This window comes from Salmo trutta, chromosome 20 (assembly GCF_901001165.1).
Source record: "Salmo trutta chromosome 20, fSalTru1.1, whole genome shotgun sequence".
NCBI lineage: Eukaryota > Metazoa > Chordata > Actinopteri > Salmoniformes > Salmonidae > Salmo > Salmo trutta.
The window spans coordinates 26,688,876-26,705,986 of record NC_042976.1 but is presented as its reverse complement, the minus strand read 5'-3'; the positions used below and the strand labels follow the sequence as shown (position 1 = coordinate 26,705,986).

Below are 17,111 nucleotides of genomic sequence, written 5' to 3'. Positions count from 1 at the left end.
GACCTTGATGTGTATACTGTATGTGTGTGCAAGCTGACAAGGTAAAAATCTGTCGTTCTGCCCCTGAGCAAGGCATTTAACCCACTATTCCCCGGGCGCCGATGACGTGGATGTGGATTAAGGCAGCTCCCCACACCTCTCTGATTCAGAGGGGTTGGGTTAAATGCAGAAGACACAGTTGTACAACTGACTAGGTATCCCCTTTCCCTTTATATATGTGTGTGTGTGTGTGTGTGTGTGTGTGTGTGTGTGTGTGTGTGTGTCAGGGTTCCGTGTGTGTGTGTGTGTGATAGATAGATAGATATATCTCTATGTCTTCCTATCTATCTATCTGAGTCATGAGTCCCTGCTACACACACTCACCCACGGTCTTAACAGTGATGGTCTTGGTGGCTGATTTCTCTCCTATTATCTCCCAGCTCTGCTCTGGCTCAGTCCCGGCTTCCACCCATTCTGTGGCCGTGCACCGGTACAGCCCCCCATCTCCAGGCAGGGCGTTGTATAGGGACAGGGTATAAATGTCCTCCCGTACCCTCTCTACTCGGATCTCCCCGTAGCTGGATCGCTCACGGTACCCAGGGCCTGGTCGGACGGTCCCGTCGCGGTCTACAGAGACCAGGTCCTGGGGAGAGGTGGAGCCCTGCTTCTCACTCCACTGCCAGGCCACAGACAGAGGACCCGAGGTGGAGTGGATGGAACATGTCAGCTGGACCACGTCCCCCTCCTGGACCTCTGACGAGTTACTGGACAAAGACACTGTGACGTTACTTTCTGGTGGAGGGAGAGAAGAGTGGGGAGGGAGAGAGAGAATTCAGAGAGGGAGGGTTGAGGTAGAAGGAGTGACAGAACATATACAAAGTAAGTCAAAATGGACCAACACCTCTCCAATGACATTTTGACAGGGTTTTACATTTAAATAATGAAACACTAGAACCAGGCTTCACATGTAAAACAATTCAGAGGACAAAAAGAACCACGGGCAGTATCGTGTCTACCAGTGACTGGAGTATACTACTGACTAGCCTATGCATGTACTGTATTTATGTCACAGCAGCCTGTATCTGTGGAGATGATCACTCGACTCTGAACTTGGGGCAGCTGAGAAAGAGAGAGAGAGGGGAACTGTCAGAGAGACACACAGACCCCAGTGGACTGATGCATTGTGGTTTGCAGATCCCACTTCTGACACCTAATGCAATGCAGCTGATACCCCGGTCCACCCAGGGCTTAGGGGCCGGGCCTGAGATCACACGGCCCAGCGTCTGATGGATTCCTCCTCAGAAGAAAGTGCAGAAGGATAAAAGTCTTTAGCTGCCTGTCCCCTGTGCTTTAAAACAGACCCTCTCTCTCCTTCTCACATCACTTCAGTGCCTTTCACACACTGCAGAGCGCTGCCCGGCCCCAACACCCCCTTTAACCCTCGGGTGATCTGAGTCTACAGGGAGGGCTTCTTTCCTGCTCTCTTTCTCTCCTTCTCATTCCCTCCATGTCGTTCTCTCTGCCGTCAGAGGATGAGGGGGTGACTGGGTGCTAACCACCCCTCCTACCAAGCCACAGCCCTGGGAGAATACAGAATGAAGCAGCCTTTCCACACTTACATGAACAAATGGAAGGCCTCCATCCCTTTCTCTTCTCTATCTTTTCATTTCACCCCAGCTTTTCCCCATGTTAAATACATTATACATTGTCTCTGTCTCTCGGCTCTTAGTGTCAATGTGGATTTGTATGAACATCACAGATGGTTAGGCAGGCAGAGGGCAGCTTCTCTCCTCTTCAAACCCGCCTGTTTTTGTCTTGCTCCTCTTTCAATTCTCTCCCTGTCTCCCACTTGTTCCTTCTCTCCCACCATCTCCCTTTCTGTTCATGGGTCTCTCTCTCCTCTGTGTGTTTCTATCCCTCTTTCTCTTTACTCCACTCTCTCAGTCCCTTCCTTTTCTGTGTCTCTCTCTCTCTCTTTACTGCCCGTCTCTCACTCCCTCTTTCCATTTTCTCTGTGTTTGTAATTCATAGCAGCGCGTTTACCCCTCTCCCCTGCCCAAGGTAAAGTCATTCATCAGGACTGATTTGTCAGAACTGTTTATACCTCTGTCTTCCCGTCCTCCTGCTCTCAACCCTCTCTAACCCATACTACCCCATCACCGCTGTTAATGGGTCCAGATACAAGGGATGGTAACTAGAGGCGGGTGAGTTGGGGGAGTCAACCTGACCCCATACCCTTCTACCCACTCTCCATTAAGACCTCCCCCTCCCTGCTGTAACCATGGTTATTAAACATACAATGCTTTTATAGAACATTAAATCTATTTGTTAGGGAAACAAAAGGTCCCATTAGGGAGAATCCCTGGGGATTACTGGGGCCATGTGGGGGCCAGGGGGGCTTTGTTTTGGGACAGTTTGGGTGGGAGTGGAGTGAAGTGGGGGGTGCTTGGGTAAGGTCAGGATGGTTGGGTGCAGGTGCAGGTGGTGGATGATGGCATATTTAGGGTGAGTTGGGGTGGGTTGTTATTGTGTTTTTATGCTGGTAACAGCAGGCTTTAGCATTCAACACCAGCCCTTAGAAAGAGAGAGTGAGGGATAGAGAGGCTATAGAGCTGCAGACTTGGGGGGGGGGGGGGGGGGGCACTGAACTACTAGACAGAGGATTCATCAGGATAGAAAGAGAGAGGATGAGAACATTGGGCACTGGAGGTTTTGGGAGGGTTGTATTAGCTAGATTAGGCTTCATATCGCCTCCCAGTGTTCCAGCACGCCCCTAGCGGCCAACACTCTGAAAGCTCAGCTGAGTCACACATTCATTTAGCCCAGGGATCCCTTAGTGGGCCCTGGAGAGCTAGGCCCCATTCCTTCCTCTCTCCTTCTTCACACTCTCATTTCACGGCTGTTAGCTCAGCCTCCTGCATCCTCCTCTGAAACTCTCTCCATTATCCAACCTAGCAGCTCACTCGCAGCTCTGAGCTGAGGAAATGAGAAGGACCATAATACTGCATTACCAATATTTAGCGATCCACTCAGACAGAAAATTAGTGATGGGGGAAAAGTCGATAAAGTTACATATCACAATATTATTATGGACAATATTATATTGACACTTTGACTCCAAGCACGAATAATATTTGAATTGCTAGGTAGTGTTAGCTACCGCTAGTCATCTGTACCTGCACCCAAACTCCAGTATTTGTCCTTCCATAGCTTGTTCTATAGCCTTGAAACAATTGAGACATGGATTGTGTATGTATGCCATTCAGAGGGCAAATGGGCAAGACAAAATGTAAGTGCCTTTGAACGGGGTATGGTAGTACAGTTGAAGTCAGAAGTTTACATATACTTAGGTTGGAGTTATTAAAACATTTTTCAACCACTCCACAAATTTCTTGTTAAGAAACGTTTTGGCAAGTCGGTTAGGACATCTACTTTGTGCATGACACAAGTAATTTTTCAAACAATTGTTTACAGACAGATTATTTCACTTATAATTCACTGTATCACAATTCCAGTGGGTCAGAAGTTTGCATACACTAAGCTGACTGTGCCTTTAAACAGCTTGGAAAATTCCAGAAAATGATGTCATGGCTTTAGAAGCTTCTGATAGGCTAATTGACCTCGTTTGAATCAATTGGATGTGTACCTGTGGATGTATTTCAGGGCCTACCTTCAAACTCAGTGCGTCTTTGCTTGACATCATGGGAAAAATCTAAAGAAATCAGCCAAAAACCGCAGAAAAAAAATGTAGACCTCCACAAGTCTGGTTCATCCTTGGGAGCAATTTCCAAATGCCTGAAGGTACCACGTTCATCTGTACAAACAATAGTACGCAAGTATAAACACCATGGGACCACGCAGCTGTCATACCGCTCAGGAAGGAGACTCGTTCTGTTTCCTAGAGATTAACGTACTTTGGTGCGAAAAGTGCAAATCAATCCCAGAACAACAGCAAAGAACCTTGTGAAGATGCTGGAGGAAACAGGTACAAAATGATCTATATCCACAGTAAAACGACTCCTATATCGACATAACCTGAAAGGCCGCTCAGCAAGGAAGAAGACACCATCCCAACTGTGAAGCACGGGGGTGGCACATCATGTTGTGGGGATGCATTTCTGCAGGAGGGACTGGTGCACTTCACAAAATAGATGGCATCATGAGGACGGAAAATTATGTGGATATATTGAAACAACATCTCAAGACATCAGTCAGGAAGTTAAAGCTTGGTTTCAAATGGGTCTTCCAAATGGACAATGACACCAAGCGTACTTCCAAAGTTGTGGCAAAATGGCTTAAGGACAACAAAGTCAAGATATTAGGGTGGCCATCACAAAGCCCTGACCTCAATCCTACAGAAACTTTGTGGGCGGAACTGAAAAAGCATGTGTGAGCAAGGAGGCCTACAAACCTGACTCAGTTACACCAGCTCAGTCAGGAGGAATGGGCCAAAATTCACCCAACTTATTGTGGGAAGCTTGTGGAAGGCTTTCCTGAAACATTTGACCCAAGTTAAACCATTTAAAAGACAATGCTACCAAATACTATTTGAGTGTATAAACTTCTGACCCACTGGGAATGTGATGAAAGAAATAAAAGCTGAAATAAATCATTCTCTCTATTATTATTCTGACATTTCACATTCTTAAAATAAAGTGGTGATCCTAACTGACCAAAGACAGGGACTTTTTACTAGGATTAAATGTCAGGAATAATGAACAACTGAGTTTTGTATTTGTATTTGGCTAAGTTGTATGTAAACTTCCGACTTCAACTGTAGGTGCCAGGCGCACCAGTTTGTGCCAAGAACTGCAACGCTGCTGGGTTTTTCACACTCAACCAGTTTCCCATGCGTTTCAAGAATGGCCCACCACCCAAAGGACATCCAGCCAACTTGACACAACTGTTGGAAGCATTGGGGTCAACATGGGCCAGCATCCCTGTGGAACGCTTTCGACACCTTGTAGAGTCCATGCCCCGACGAATTGAGTCAGTTCTGAGTGCAAGGGGGGGGCACTCAATATTAGGAAGGTGTTCCTAATGTTTGGTATACTCAGTGTATAGTGAGCAATATCTTTCGAACAGAAAATCGTAATAAAATCCCAGTATCGAATCGCAAGAATCACAATACATATCGGCATCCAAGTTTCATGATAATATCATATTGTGAGGTCCCAGGCAATTCTCAGCCCTATAGAAAATAATGGTGGAACAAAGAGCGGCTTTATTCTCAGTGAGACTCACGGTCCACAATAGAGGCTCTATTGTTCTCTGGAATAGAGGTATCTGACCTCCGCTCTGGGAGAATACATAATGTATATCATTAGAAAAGCATACTACTATCAAAGTGCCAATCAGATGTCGTTTAGCTCAATGGTTCCCAAACTGAGGGACGCGCCTCCCGTGGAGGACGCGAGGGGTCGGCAGTGGGGTGAAGAGGCGGGGCCCCCAATTCTTTAAACTTACTCTTGAAAGTTGTAATAGCATAATGCAAGGTGCAATTTATAAATTGGGTAGTGCATCATCAGTTCCTCTTGTCATGTTAGTCATTACATACATGTTAGTCATACATACATCTATAACTTGTCAGAAAGGTCCAGATCAACTAGCCCATGTTTGCTAAATAAAAATTGCCCATAGATAGTCATTTTTTTGTTAATCAAATATCGCATGAATACTCATTAGACATGGCAAAATTTATAGAATTTCAAGGAAATTTGCTTTAAAACTGCTAAATGTTCTTTGCACCCTATGACAAACTGTGTAGAATTGCAGGAAATAATCTTTAAACCTGCTAAATGTTCTCTCCACTAACTAGAGGGGTGTGAACAGTTTGTGCCGTGTTGATACTCACTGATAGGCTGCACAGTGATCTGGACGTTGCGTGACCTCTTGCTCCGGTCTATAAAGTCCCCAGTGGGTGTCTTCTCCCTCTCCGTGACCCTACAGATGTATTTCCCAGCATCCTCTGGTCGGAGGCGCTGCAACTTTAGCAGGTGCACGGCGGGGCTCTCCTTACGCACGGTCATGTGACCGGCGGCCTCACGCGCCACATAGTCGGGTCCCAGGACGGGCACAGCGCTGGGCCCTATCACGGCAACCGACGAGCTGCTGAACACCCACGACACCGAGAAGAAGCGCTCGGGCACGCTCTGGGCATCGATGGTGCAGCGCAGCTCCAGCGGCTCGCCCGCCGTGAAGGACCGCCGCTCCGTGCTCACCTGGATAGAGAAGTCCCGATCTGGGGGAGAAAGAGATCAAATGAGTTAAAAAGCAGAGTTGAACTCCTGTCTCCAGAGAGCACATGTCAACACATCTTCACACTCCAGTCCTTAATCAAAAGAGATGGATGTTAAATTCCACCAGGATGCTGAAGTCCCGATCTGGGAGGATGGAAGGAGAGGGGGAAGGAAAGGGGAGAGGGATAAGAGAAAATTGTCATCCCCGATTTTAACATTTAGCATCAGTATGGTTTCAGCTGCCAGTTTCTCCCAAAGACGGAGAGAGGGAGGGAGTCATCAACTCTGATTTAGCTGTTGCATATCACATGTTCCCTTATCCTCATATAACGCATGAGAGTATGACTAGCTGCTCGGGATATAGACCTTCTTTAAATACCAGCATATGAAATGAAAATGCATCACACTAACACATCCTATTCTTTAATGTCTGCTGCCTGTCACATTGGGGGCAGAGAGAGCGAGAGAAAGAGTCGTCGAAAGAAAGGGAGGAAGAGACCGAGGGGGGGGGGGTCACACAAGGGGTCAGCTATGCCCACAGTGAAGCACAGCTCCTTCAGCCTCCTCCTTTCCTCTCTCATCCTCCTCTCCCCTTGGTTTCACCTCCAACACACAAACACAGCGAATTAAGATTCTCTACAGCAGATGAAAAAAGCCTCGCCACTCCGCTCGTCTCCTTCGCTCTTCCTGACAGAAGAGAGAGGAGAGGAGGCCGAGCAAACATTATCAGTGTAGCCGTCTCTGCATACACCTCTGACTGGGCTCCCAATTATAGATGGACTCCGCACACGGTGGCCCCAGCGTTTTATTTACAGTATTCATTTCAACATGAGGAGCGGCGGTATGCTCTCTGCATCTCATTCCCTCTCTGCTCTCAGAGAGGTGCTAGCCCCTAGCTGGAATTAGAAAGACTTTAAACACACTTCCTGAGAAAACACAGTTGTGGAAAAGTTCAAAGCCTGCCATTTGAAGAGGGGAGGGGGGCGACTGTTTACACGTACACACACACAGTGAACTTTCATGCTGAGCGCTTGTCTCTAAAATAACAATGAGCCTAATAGCTAACAGTCTGGCACTGGCTGGACAGATACAAGCAGACTCACACACAAACACACACAGGTCATCAGTAACAGAGTGGAAAGCAGATGCCAAAACAAAGGCCAGTGACGATCATTGACCAATGAAGCGGCAGGATATTGCATTGTGACATCAGATCTGTATTCCTGGCTGGATCTAAACTCATGGAGCTGTGACCTGCTTTACAAGGACAACTTAGAGTTCAGCAACAAACATGGCCATGGGAAACTGGGTCGTATTCACTAGGCCCCAAACTGAAGCAAACAGATGAAAATGGGGAGGTACCATCTCAACTTGTCCAATAAGAAATGCTTTTTTACGTTTTCCATTGCACAACGTTTTGAAACTTTTTGCTATGATGCGTCTTCATGAATACTACCATGGACTGTGCCTGGGCAATACTGAGAGATGAGAGACGCGGAGGAAGGGAGGAGCTAAAAGTGGAGACATGCCCCTGTCAACGGTTTGTAATAAATTAAACGTGAAAAGAAACAGGCCAATCAGATGCAGCGAGAGAGTAGGAAGTTAGAAAACAAGAGAGTTGGGAAAAGATAAAAGGGGGCAAGGGAGAGATGGGATTAAGCGTTAAAGGGAGAAACAGAGGGTCGGAAAACAGAAAGACAAGGAGAGCAGAGAACAAGAAAGATGAAGTGAAAAAACATCAAAAAGAGAGAGGTTTAAAGAGACGTGTAGAGGGAGAGGAAGAGATGTGACGAGAAAGGGAGAGAACGATAAAGTGAGGGAGAGAGAGAGATGGAAAGAGAAGAGGTCCATTAGGATTCTGTCCTTGTCTAGCCTCTCTCCTCTCTGTCTGTGGGTGATTAGCCAGTGATGGGGCTGTCTCAGGGTCCTCTCGCTCTCCCTCCCTTCAATACACACAGCCTAATGAAAGAGCCTCCAACACACACACACACACACACACACACACAATCAGTACGCATACACGCCCTGCTCTACTCCCTTTGTCACACTACAACACTCCCATCCATTTTAGATTATAAAAGAGAGAGAAGAGATGCAGAGCTCTATGTGCCTCTCTTGGCTAACTTATTGCTCTTCTGAGAGACAGAGTCTTCCTATCGAACATCCTCTGATCACGATCTGAGGCGCCATTAACAATCAATGAATAATTCCACTGTCATACTACAAAAAAATGTATACAAATGTTTTGCACCATATATCTACTGGAATAGTTTTCCTGGATCTGGAGAAAGACAGTACTGTACTGTACAGTGGCCCTGTATGTAATGTGTGTGTTTTGGGGGATTTTACTATCCTGAACGACTGACTAGAAGTCCTTACAAGGATAGTACAGTGTGTGTGTAGCTCAGACTCTGTTCTTGTGCCCTGTCTGCTGGGTTAGAGGTCGACAGCTAATTATAAGATCATTATCATAAGAAGCATACCATCTCCTCTGTCTCGCTCGCTCGCCTGTTCCGCTCCACCCTCCTCCTAACTCTGGGGGAATTTCCCCAGTATAACTGTGGATGGCTGAGAGATTTATCTCTCGTCACAAACAGAGCAGTATGTCTCATATACAGTAGACTAGCCCAGACACAAAGGGAGTTTCACTGTAGGATACACAGAGGGAACACTGAGGAATAGAAATTACATTTCGTCTCTGACTTCAAGGTCACAGGAAGCCCAATGAGATGACGTACTACTATCACATCAGCATGAAACACTCCATTATCGTCAGGGTGTATGTACTTCCTGCTTCCTGACCCTGTGTGATCTCTGACCCTTGTAACAGTCCAGCTTTGTTTTTCCTGTATGCCAGTCAACACATGCAGTCCATAGGGGTTTGGTAAGCCCTCCTTAGTGCTCTAATGAGCTTAGTGAGAGATACTGATCAGCCCTCGGAGAGTGTGTATGACGAGTCACAACCTTACACACACACAAACTGGCCACTCCCATCGCCCCCTACTCACCAGTGGGCTGTATACGTAGCTGGGTCTTGTCGGCCTGCTTGCGGGTCATAGCAAACCAGCTGCGATCGGGGTCCTGGATCCACTCTGCAGCCTGGCAGTAGAGCAGGCCCTGGTCAGCAGGCTGCAGCCGGTGGATGGTCAGCCTGTAGGACGTAGCGCTGGTCTTATCCAGTCTCAGGTCTCCTGAGGTCATCCTCTGTTTGTACGGCCCGCCGGCGCGGAGGACAAAGTCCCGGGACAGGGTGAGGATCTCCAGGGGTGGGGCGACAGCGTCTTCCGGGGAGCGCAGGTACCAACCCACAGACAGGTGTGTGTGCTGCTCCGTCGTCCGGGAAACCTCACAGCTGAGCTGGAGCGTGTCTCCCTCCACCTGGGAGAGGGTCTGTGGCGGCGCGGTGACGGTGAGGGAGTCAGGGATGACTGCAGGAGGAGAGGAGAGAAAGAAGAAGAGAGTAAATAGGAGTGTCACATCATTGGTCCAGTGTCTGCTTAGCACATGGATCAAAGTTGTGGCTTTCATTCCCACATATACTATATTTACACATGTAAACTTTAAGTGGCTTTAGATGAAAGCATTTGCTATAGGACATTGTTGTTGTTATATTTCTGTTACATCAGTCCTATGCGTTGACACCTTCTCCTGCGTATGACATAACCCTCTCAGACATACAGTACCTCTCCCCCCCTCACCCCCATAGACCTCACACACAAGCTGTTCACTCCCTTACCATCGGGCAGACGGTATCGGCACATGAGGTCTGATAGAAACGGTCTCTGAGCCTGTTGGTATCTACAAGCTATCAGACTGCTGAACACTTGAACTGGACTGACCACCTGCTCGGACTCTTCACACTTTAGCTCACACACACACACTTATTATTATTGCTAAATATTGCACAATTTAAAAAAAAACCTTCCCCCCCCGATTCCCCCTTCACCAAAACACGTGTAAATATTTACATTTACATTTTTACATTTTAAATATTGCACTATAAATTGTGCCGTTCTGTATTATAATTATGCTATAAATGTCAAAGACTCCAGTCATCCTAGTCATGGACTGTTCTCTCTGCTACCGCACGGCAAGCGGTACCGGAGCGGCAAGGTCCAAGAGGCTTCTAATCAGCTTTTAACCCCAAGCCATAAGACTCCTGAACAGCTAATCAAAGGGCTACCCAGACTCCTCTTTTACGCTGCTGCTACTCTGTTTGTCTATGCATAGTCACTTTAACTCTACCCACATGTACATATTACCTCAGTTACATCAACTAACCGGTGCCCCCGCACATTAACAATGTACTGGTACCCCCTGTAAATAGCCTCGCTATTGTTATTTTACTGCTGCTGTTTAATTATTTGTTACTTTTATTTTAAATGTTTAACTTATCAATTTTTTACTTAACACATTTTTTTTAAACTGCATTGTTGGTTAAGGGCTTGTAAGTAAGCATTTCACTGTAAGGTCTACATCTGTTGTATTCGGCGCATGTGACATAAAATATTTGATTTATTCTATCCTACTGGGCTATTTCCTTTATGTTCATATTCTTATCTTTTATATTTCTTATTGTTGTTGCATTGTTGGATGGTGTATAAAATGTGTATCCTGTACATACAACTAATAAAACTTGAAACTTGTAACTCCACACACACACACACACACACACACACACACACACACACACACACACACACACACACAGTGTTCAACAAACCAGGGCAGGTTCTCCTGACTGACAGCTCTAACCCTGTGAAGCCTCAGACGGAGGTCTACCAGATCACACACTCTAAATATACAGACAATGTATTTGGAATGAGAACACATTTCAGCATTAGCTAGCATCTATAACTGACAACAGAGAGAGTCAAACTCGGCCGGTTAAGAACAGAGAGAAAGAGAGGGAAAGAAGAAGAGAGCGACATGACAGGTTTGAGAGGGAGGAGCAGATAAAACACTATACAACTCCAGAAATAAACCCTGGTTACTCTGTCTGGAAACAGGGATCGGCAGGCGGCAGGAGTATTATGGGATGGAAGACTAAATGTCCCAGCAGCAGTCGGAGGGTGTGTGAGTGAAGATGCATCCTGTCTAAATGGACTCATATCCTGTTTGGGTCCTATTATCTCAGTAGGAAATGGCTCATCTAACCGGTCAGGGGCTTGATGTGATTAACATCTAATGATTGACACACACACTCTGCCCTAGTATGTATAAAGACAGTGTGTAGCACACCATGTGCAGCAGCAGTCATCCTTTTAGCTGACCTGGACAAATGAATGGGAAATGGAAAAATGCAGGGACTGAGAGTAGACTTTCCAGTAATACAGTGCGGTATTGTCAAGCCCTGGTTAAGATGCTTGGCTCTTCAAGGGCTTTGTCAAGATATATGATATTGGAGTGCACTGTGCAGCAGGCACATGGTATTGCAAAGCAATTGAAACACATAAGCATTGTTATTGTGGAGATGGGCATGGGCTGGTTTCAAGCCTGGTGGTATCCATCTATCCTGAAGCTTTCCTGCTATGAATGAGCACATATGCTAACAGCTTGTCTGTCTTGTTGTCTGTGTCTGGAGCTGGGATGATGAACCTAAAAGTATTAACACCAACCATACCAATCACTTATCACAGGCATTTTGCTTACAGTGCATTCAGAAAGAATTCAGACCCCTTGACTTTTTCCACATTTTGTTACATTACAACCTTATTCTAAAATTGATTAAATCGTTTTTTCCCCTTATCAATTTACAAACTATACCGCATAATGACAAAGAAAAAACAGTTTAGAAATGTTTGATAATGTAAAAAAGGACCATAAGTATTCAGAACATTTACTCAGTACTTTGTTGAAGCCCATTTGGTAGTGATTACAACCTCAAGTATTTTGGCGTATGACGCTACATGCTTGGCACACCTGAAATTGGGGTGTTTCTTCTCTGCAGATTTTCTCAAGCTCTGTCAGGTTGGATGGGGAGAGTCGCTGTACAGCTATTTTAAGATGTTCGAAAGGGTTCAAGTCCGGGCTCTGGCTGGGCCACTCCAGAACATTCAGAGACTTGTCCAGTAGCCACTCCTGCGTTGTCTTTGCTGTTTGAACCATTGCCCCAGTCTGAGGTCCTGAGCATTCTCGAGCAGGTTTTCATCAAGGATCTCTCTCTACTTTGCTCCATTCATCTTTCCCTCAGTCTTGACTAGACTCCCCGTCCAGGCTGCTGAAAAACATCCCCACAGCATGATGCTGCTACCACCATGCTTCACCGTAGGGATGGTGCCAGGTTTCCTCCAGCCGTGACGCTTGGCATTCAGCCAAAATAGTTCAATTTGGTTTCATCAGAACAGAGAATCTTGTTTCTCATGGTCTCAGAGTCCTTTAGGTGCCCTTTGGCAAACTCCAAGCGTGTTGTTACAGTTGAAGTCGGAAGTTTACATACACTTAAGTTGGAGTCATTAAAACTCTTTTTTCAAACCACTCCACAAATTTCTTGTTAACAAACTATAGTTTTGGCAAGTTGTTAAGGACATCTACTTTGTACATGACACAAGTAATTTTTCCAACAATTGTTCACAGACAGATTATTTCACTTATAATTCACTCTATCACAATTCTAGTGGGTCAGAAGTTTACATACACTAAGTCGACTGTGCTTTAAAAAGCTTGGAAAATTCTAGAAAATGATGTCATGGCTTTAGAAGCTTCTGTTAGGCTTATTGACATCATCTGAGTCAATTGGAGCTGTACCTGTGGATGTATTTCAAGACCTACCTTCAAACTCAGTGCCTCTTTGCTTGACATCATGGGAAAATCAAAAGAAAACAGCCAAGACCTCTGAAAAAAATTTGCAGACCTCCACAAGTCTGGTTCATCCGTGGGAGCAATTTCCAAACACCTGAAGGTACCACGTTCATCTGTACAAACAATAGTACGCAAGTATAAACACCATGGGACCACGCAGCCATCATACCGCTCAGGAAGGAGACACGTTCTGTCTCCTAGAGATGAACGTACTTTTGTGCGAAAAGTGCAAATCAATCTCAGAACAACAGTAAAGGACCTTGTGAAGATGCTGGAAGAAACAGGTACAAAAGTATCTGTATCCACAGTAAAACAAGTCCTATATCGACATAACCTGAAAGGCTGTTCAACATGGAAGAAGACACCACTCCAAAGCCACCATAAAAAAGCCAGACTTCGGTTTGTAACTGCACATGGGGACAAATATCGTACTTTTTGAGGAAATGTCCTCTGGTCTGATGAAACAAAAATAGAACTGTTTGGCCATAATGACCATCGTTATGTTTGGAGGAGAAAGGGGGAGGCTTGCAAGCCGAAGAACACCATCCCAACCGTGAAGCACGGGGGTGGCAGCATCATGTTGTGGGGGTGCTTTGCTGTAGGAGGGACTGGTGCACTTCACAAAATAGATGGCATCATGAGGACGGAAAATTATGTGGATATATTGAAGCAATATCTCAAGACAGGATGTTAAAGCTTGGTCACAAATGGGTCTTCCAAATGGACAATGACCCCAAGCATACTCCCAAAGTTGTGGCAAAATGGCTTAAGGACAACAAAGTCAAGGTATTGGAATGGCCATCACAAAGCTCTGACCTCAATCCTATAGAAAATTTGTGGGATCTGAAAAAGCATGTGCGAGCAAGGAGGTCTACAAACCTGACTCAGTTACACCAGCTCTGTCAGGAGGAATGGGCCAAAATTCACCCAACTTATTGTGGGAAGCTTGTGGAAGGCTACCCGAAACGTTTGACCTAAGTTAATCAATTTAAAGGCAATGCTACCAAACACTAATTGAGTGTATGTAAACTTCTGACCCACTGGGAATGGGATGAAAGAAATAAAAGCTGAAATAAATTCTCTCTACTATTATTCTGACATTTCACATTCTTAAAATAAAGTGGTGATCCTAACTGACCTAAGCCCTTCTCCCTCGATTGCTCAGTTTGGCTGGGCGGACAGCTCTAGGAAGAGTCTTGGTGGTTCCAAACGTCTTCCATTTAAGAATGATGGAGGCCACTGTTCTTGGGTACCCTCAATGCTGCACACATTTTTTGGTACCCCAGATCTGTACCTCGACACAATCCTGTCTGAGTTATACAGACAATTCCTTCGACATCATGGCTTGTTTTTCCTCTGACATGCACTGTCAACTGAGGGACCTTATATAGACAGAGGTATGCGCCTTTCCAAATCATGTCCAATCAATTGAATTTACCACAGGTGGACTCCAAGTTATATAAACATCTCAAGGATGATCAATGGAAACAGGATGCACCAGAGCTCAATTTCCAGTATCATAGCAAAGGGTCTGAATACTTTTGTAAATAAGGTATTTTTTATAAAACGTGCAAAAATGTCCAAAAACCTGTTTTCCCTTTGTCATTATGGGATATTGTGTGTAGATGGGTTAAATATATATCGATCTTAGAATAAAGCTGTAAATGTGTAAAAAGTCAAGGCGTCTGAATACTTTACGAATGCTCTGTATATCGTTCATTACAATATGTAGCCTACACTACAGAAATGCGAGTGATTGTTAATGGGACAATTGATGGTCATCAAAACAGTAGTTTAAAGGATAATACAATTGTAAAAACTGTGGTGCACATTAATGTTATAAACTTATCATTCCATTTTTCATTATTCATTTTTCATTACACACACACAGAGCTGGACGATATGGACAAAAATCCATATTGTGATAAATCGCCAGTCCAGCTCTGTGTGTGTGTGTGTGTGTGTGTGTGTGTGTGTGTGTGTGTGTGTGTGTGTGTCCGCACACTTGAACAGGGAACAGATTGAGAGATGGAGCAGGAATGAGAGAGGCACCACGACAGAGCGATCAGAGAGATAGAATAAGAGGGGAGGATCTGGTTACTGCAGTTTATCACCGGGGAGAATAACATGAAAGGAGAGGGATGAAAACGACAGGGAATAATTACGTTTGTCCTTCATTCCCATTGAAATAGTGCTCATGTACGCTCCGGAAATGGAACATTTAGCATGTCAGTATACAGATTTGGGTTGTATTGAGCTGAAATGACTTTGAATTCACTTTAATAGGTTGGAGTTGATCTGAGTTGACGAGGGTTGAATGACTTACAGGCAATCCCTGTCACTAAGGGTAAAGTCGCTCTCCGTGTCAACACCAAATATCTGTTACTTAGCGACGAGTACAACTGTACTATCAATCGATTGCCTACAAGTAGCAGGTTAACCATGGTAGCACTCCTAGCCAATGTGTTCTGCCTTGGATCCATATGGATGGAGAATAAATGTGTTTGTGTCTTATAAAATTCTCTGTTGGCACTGGAGTAAGCCAACGGGCACATGGTGCTGTTCCTTGATAGGGTAGCTTGAATGTTCCATGAGAGGGCTGAAGGAGAGAGGCTCTGTATGGAAGTCTCCTGATGCTGCCTGTGATACATAGGGCATTTCAGATGTCTGAAAGCTACTTAGGGAGAGAATGTTCGGAGGCGTGACAGAGGCCTTATTTGGTGTGTGAAAAGCAGAGAGCAGCTCTCACACAGAGACCACACTATACCACCCGGATCAACAGGAGAGAGATTTACAACATGATAGAGAGGGAGAAAGAAAGAGAAAGAAGGAGAGGGAGAGCCTACTCATTCCACAACAACCCTCCTACGCTACAGCCTCCTGTTGCCATAACAACCCACCTACTTTACACTACTAAGGTTCCCCCTAAAACAGCCCGGAGTTGCCATAACAACATCTCCACTTCCATACATCTTTCCACTGGTCCCCCACCCCCGCCTGGTGCCCCTCCCCCCAAAGACTCTGGATAACTGCAAAATGAAAACATGCTGCTCTTCTCTACATCCCTGGGTAGACAGGTCCACAAAACAGCTGGGTTGGCCTGACACCAACAAAAACAACACATACGCCACTTACTGTACTGTCCCCCAAGGCCAATCAAATCCTGTCTAGATTGCATTCAACCAATCAGACATGACCCATTGGGGTCGTGGGTTCAGAGCCCAGTTGATAAACACACTGATGTGATCTACTTGATATTCTCCCAATCGCCCCTTGACCTCAATCTGAGCAGGATTAAGGATGAGACGAAGCAAACATGCAAGCCCGCGCACACTGCAGGAGTATGGACTTGGCCTAAATCTGGGAGAGACTTCCAGGGCAGGCACCTGGCCAGCCCATACTGCTGCTGCTGCTACTTGGACTTGTTTTCTCTTAAGTAAGAGATAGTACTATGAAAACAGGCTACAAACATCTACAATCACAACTTGGTCACATCCTGTGGTTGGCATGATTGCTGCCATAACAGTACGTTTGTTGCCACCTAGCTAGCTACTTCCAGACATAAATGAGAGAACACCTCCCTCTGACCATTTTACTCACCCTAGCAGAGCTGGTTAGGCTGTTTACACGTTATCTAGAGTGTTGGTGACTAACTGTGCTGATGGCAACAATTTAATTACATTTTACTGACATATACATATACTGACACCGGTCATATTCAACGGGTGTTACGCGTTCGTAAATGCATCTTTATTCTGCGCTGTCGCACACTCAGACAAAAGTGTTCTGAAATCAGGAGTATTTACGAACGCACCCTTAAAAAAAAAGAACACTACCAAAATCTGTCTGTTTTTTGCATGGGATCAATCCACCGCATTCACCAATGTCGGCCTTCTGCATCTGCGGTAGAAGGTGGCAGAGCTACAGCGGTGTTTGTCAGACTAGGAGACATCCAGAAAATCGATCTTCTCACAAAAACTTCTGTAGCGTACAAACGGTACCGAAAGATGAGACTCTCATGAACACAAATGGTGTTCTTTATTTTGCTCTCCACCCACAAGACAAAAAAACTATTAATGGAATTTACAGTGC

At 45.4% G+C, this 17,111-nt stretch overlaps 1 protein-coding gene across 2 annotated transcripts in view; it reads right to left on the bottom strand.

Annotated features, from left to right (window-relative positions):
- The window catches only part of LOC115155794 (immunoglobulin superfamily member 3), a 97,273-nt gene that overhangs the window by 35,525 nt on the left and 44,637 nt on the right, over positions 1–17,111 (bottom strand). For both annotated transcript variants that reach the window (XM_029702747.1, XM_029702748.1), the window contains exons 3-5: positions 9,227–9,646; positions 5,834–6,220; positions 364–771 (exon numbers count right to left, since the gene is read on the bottom strand). In XM_029702747.1, the coding sequence (XP_029558607.1) occupies positions 364–771; positions 5,834–6,220; positions 9,227–9,646 (1,215 nt within the window). The remainder of the gene's footprint in view (positions 1–363; positions 772–5,833; positions 6,221–9,226; positions 9,647–17,111) is intronic.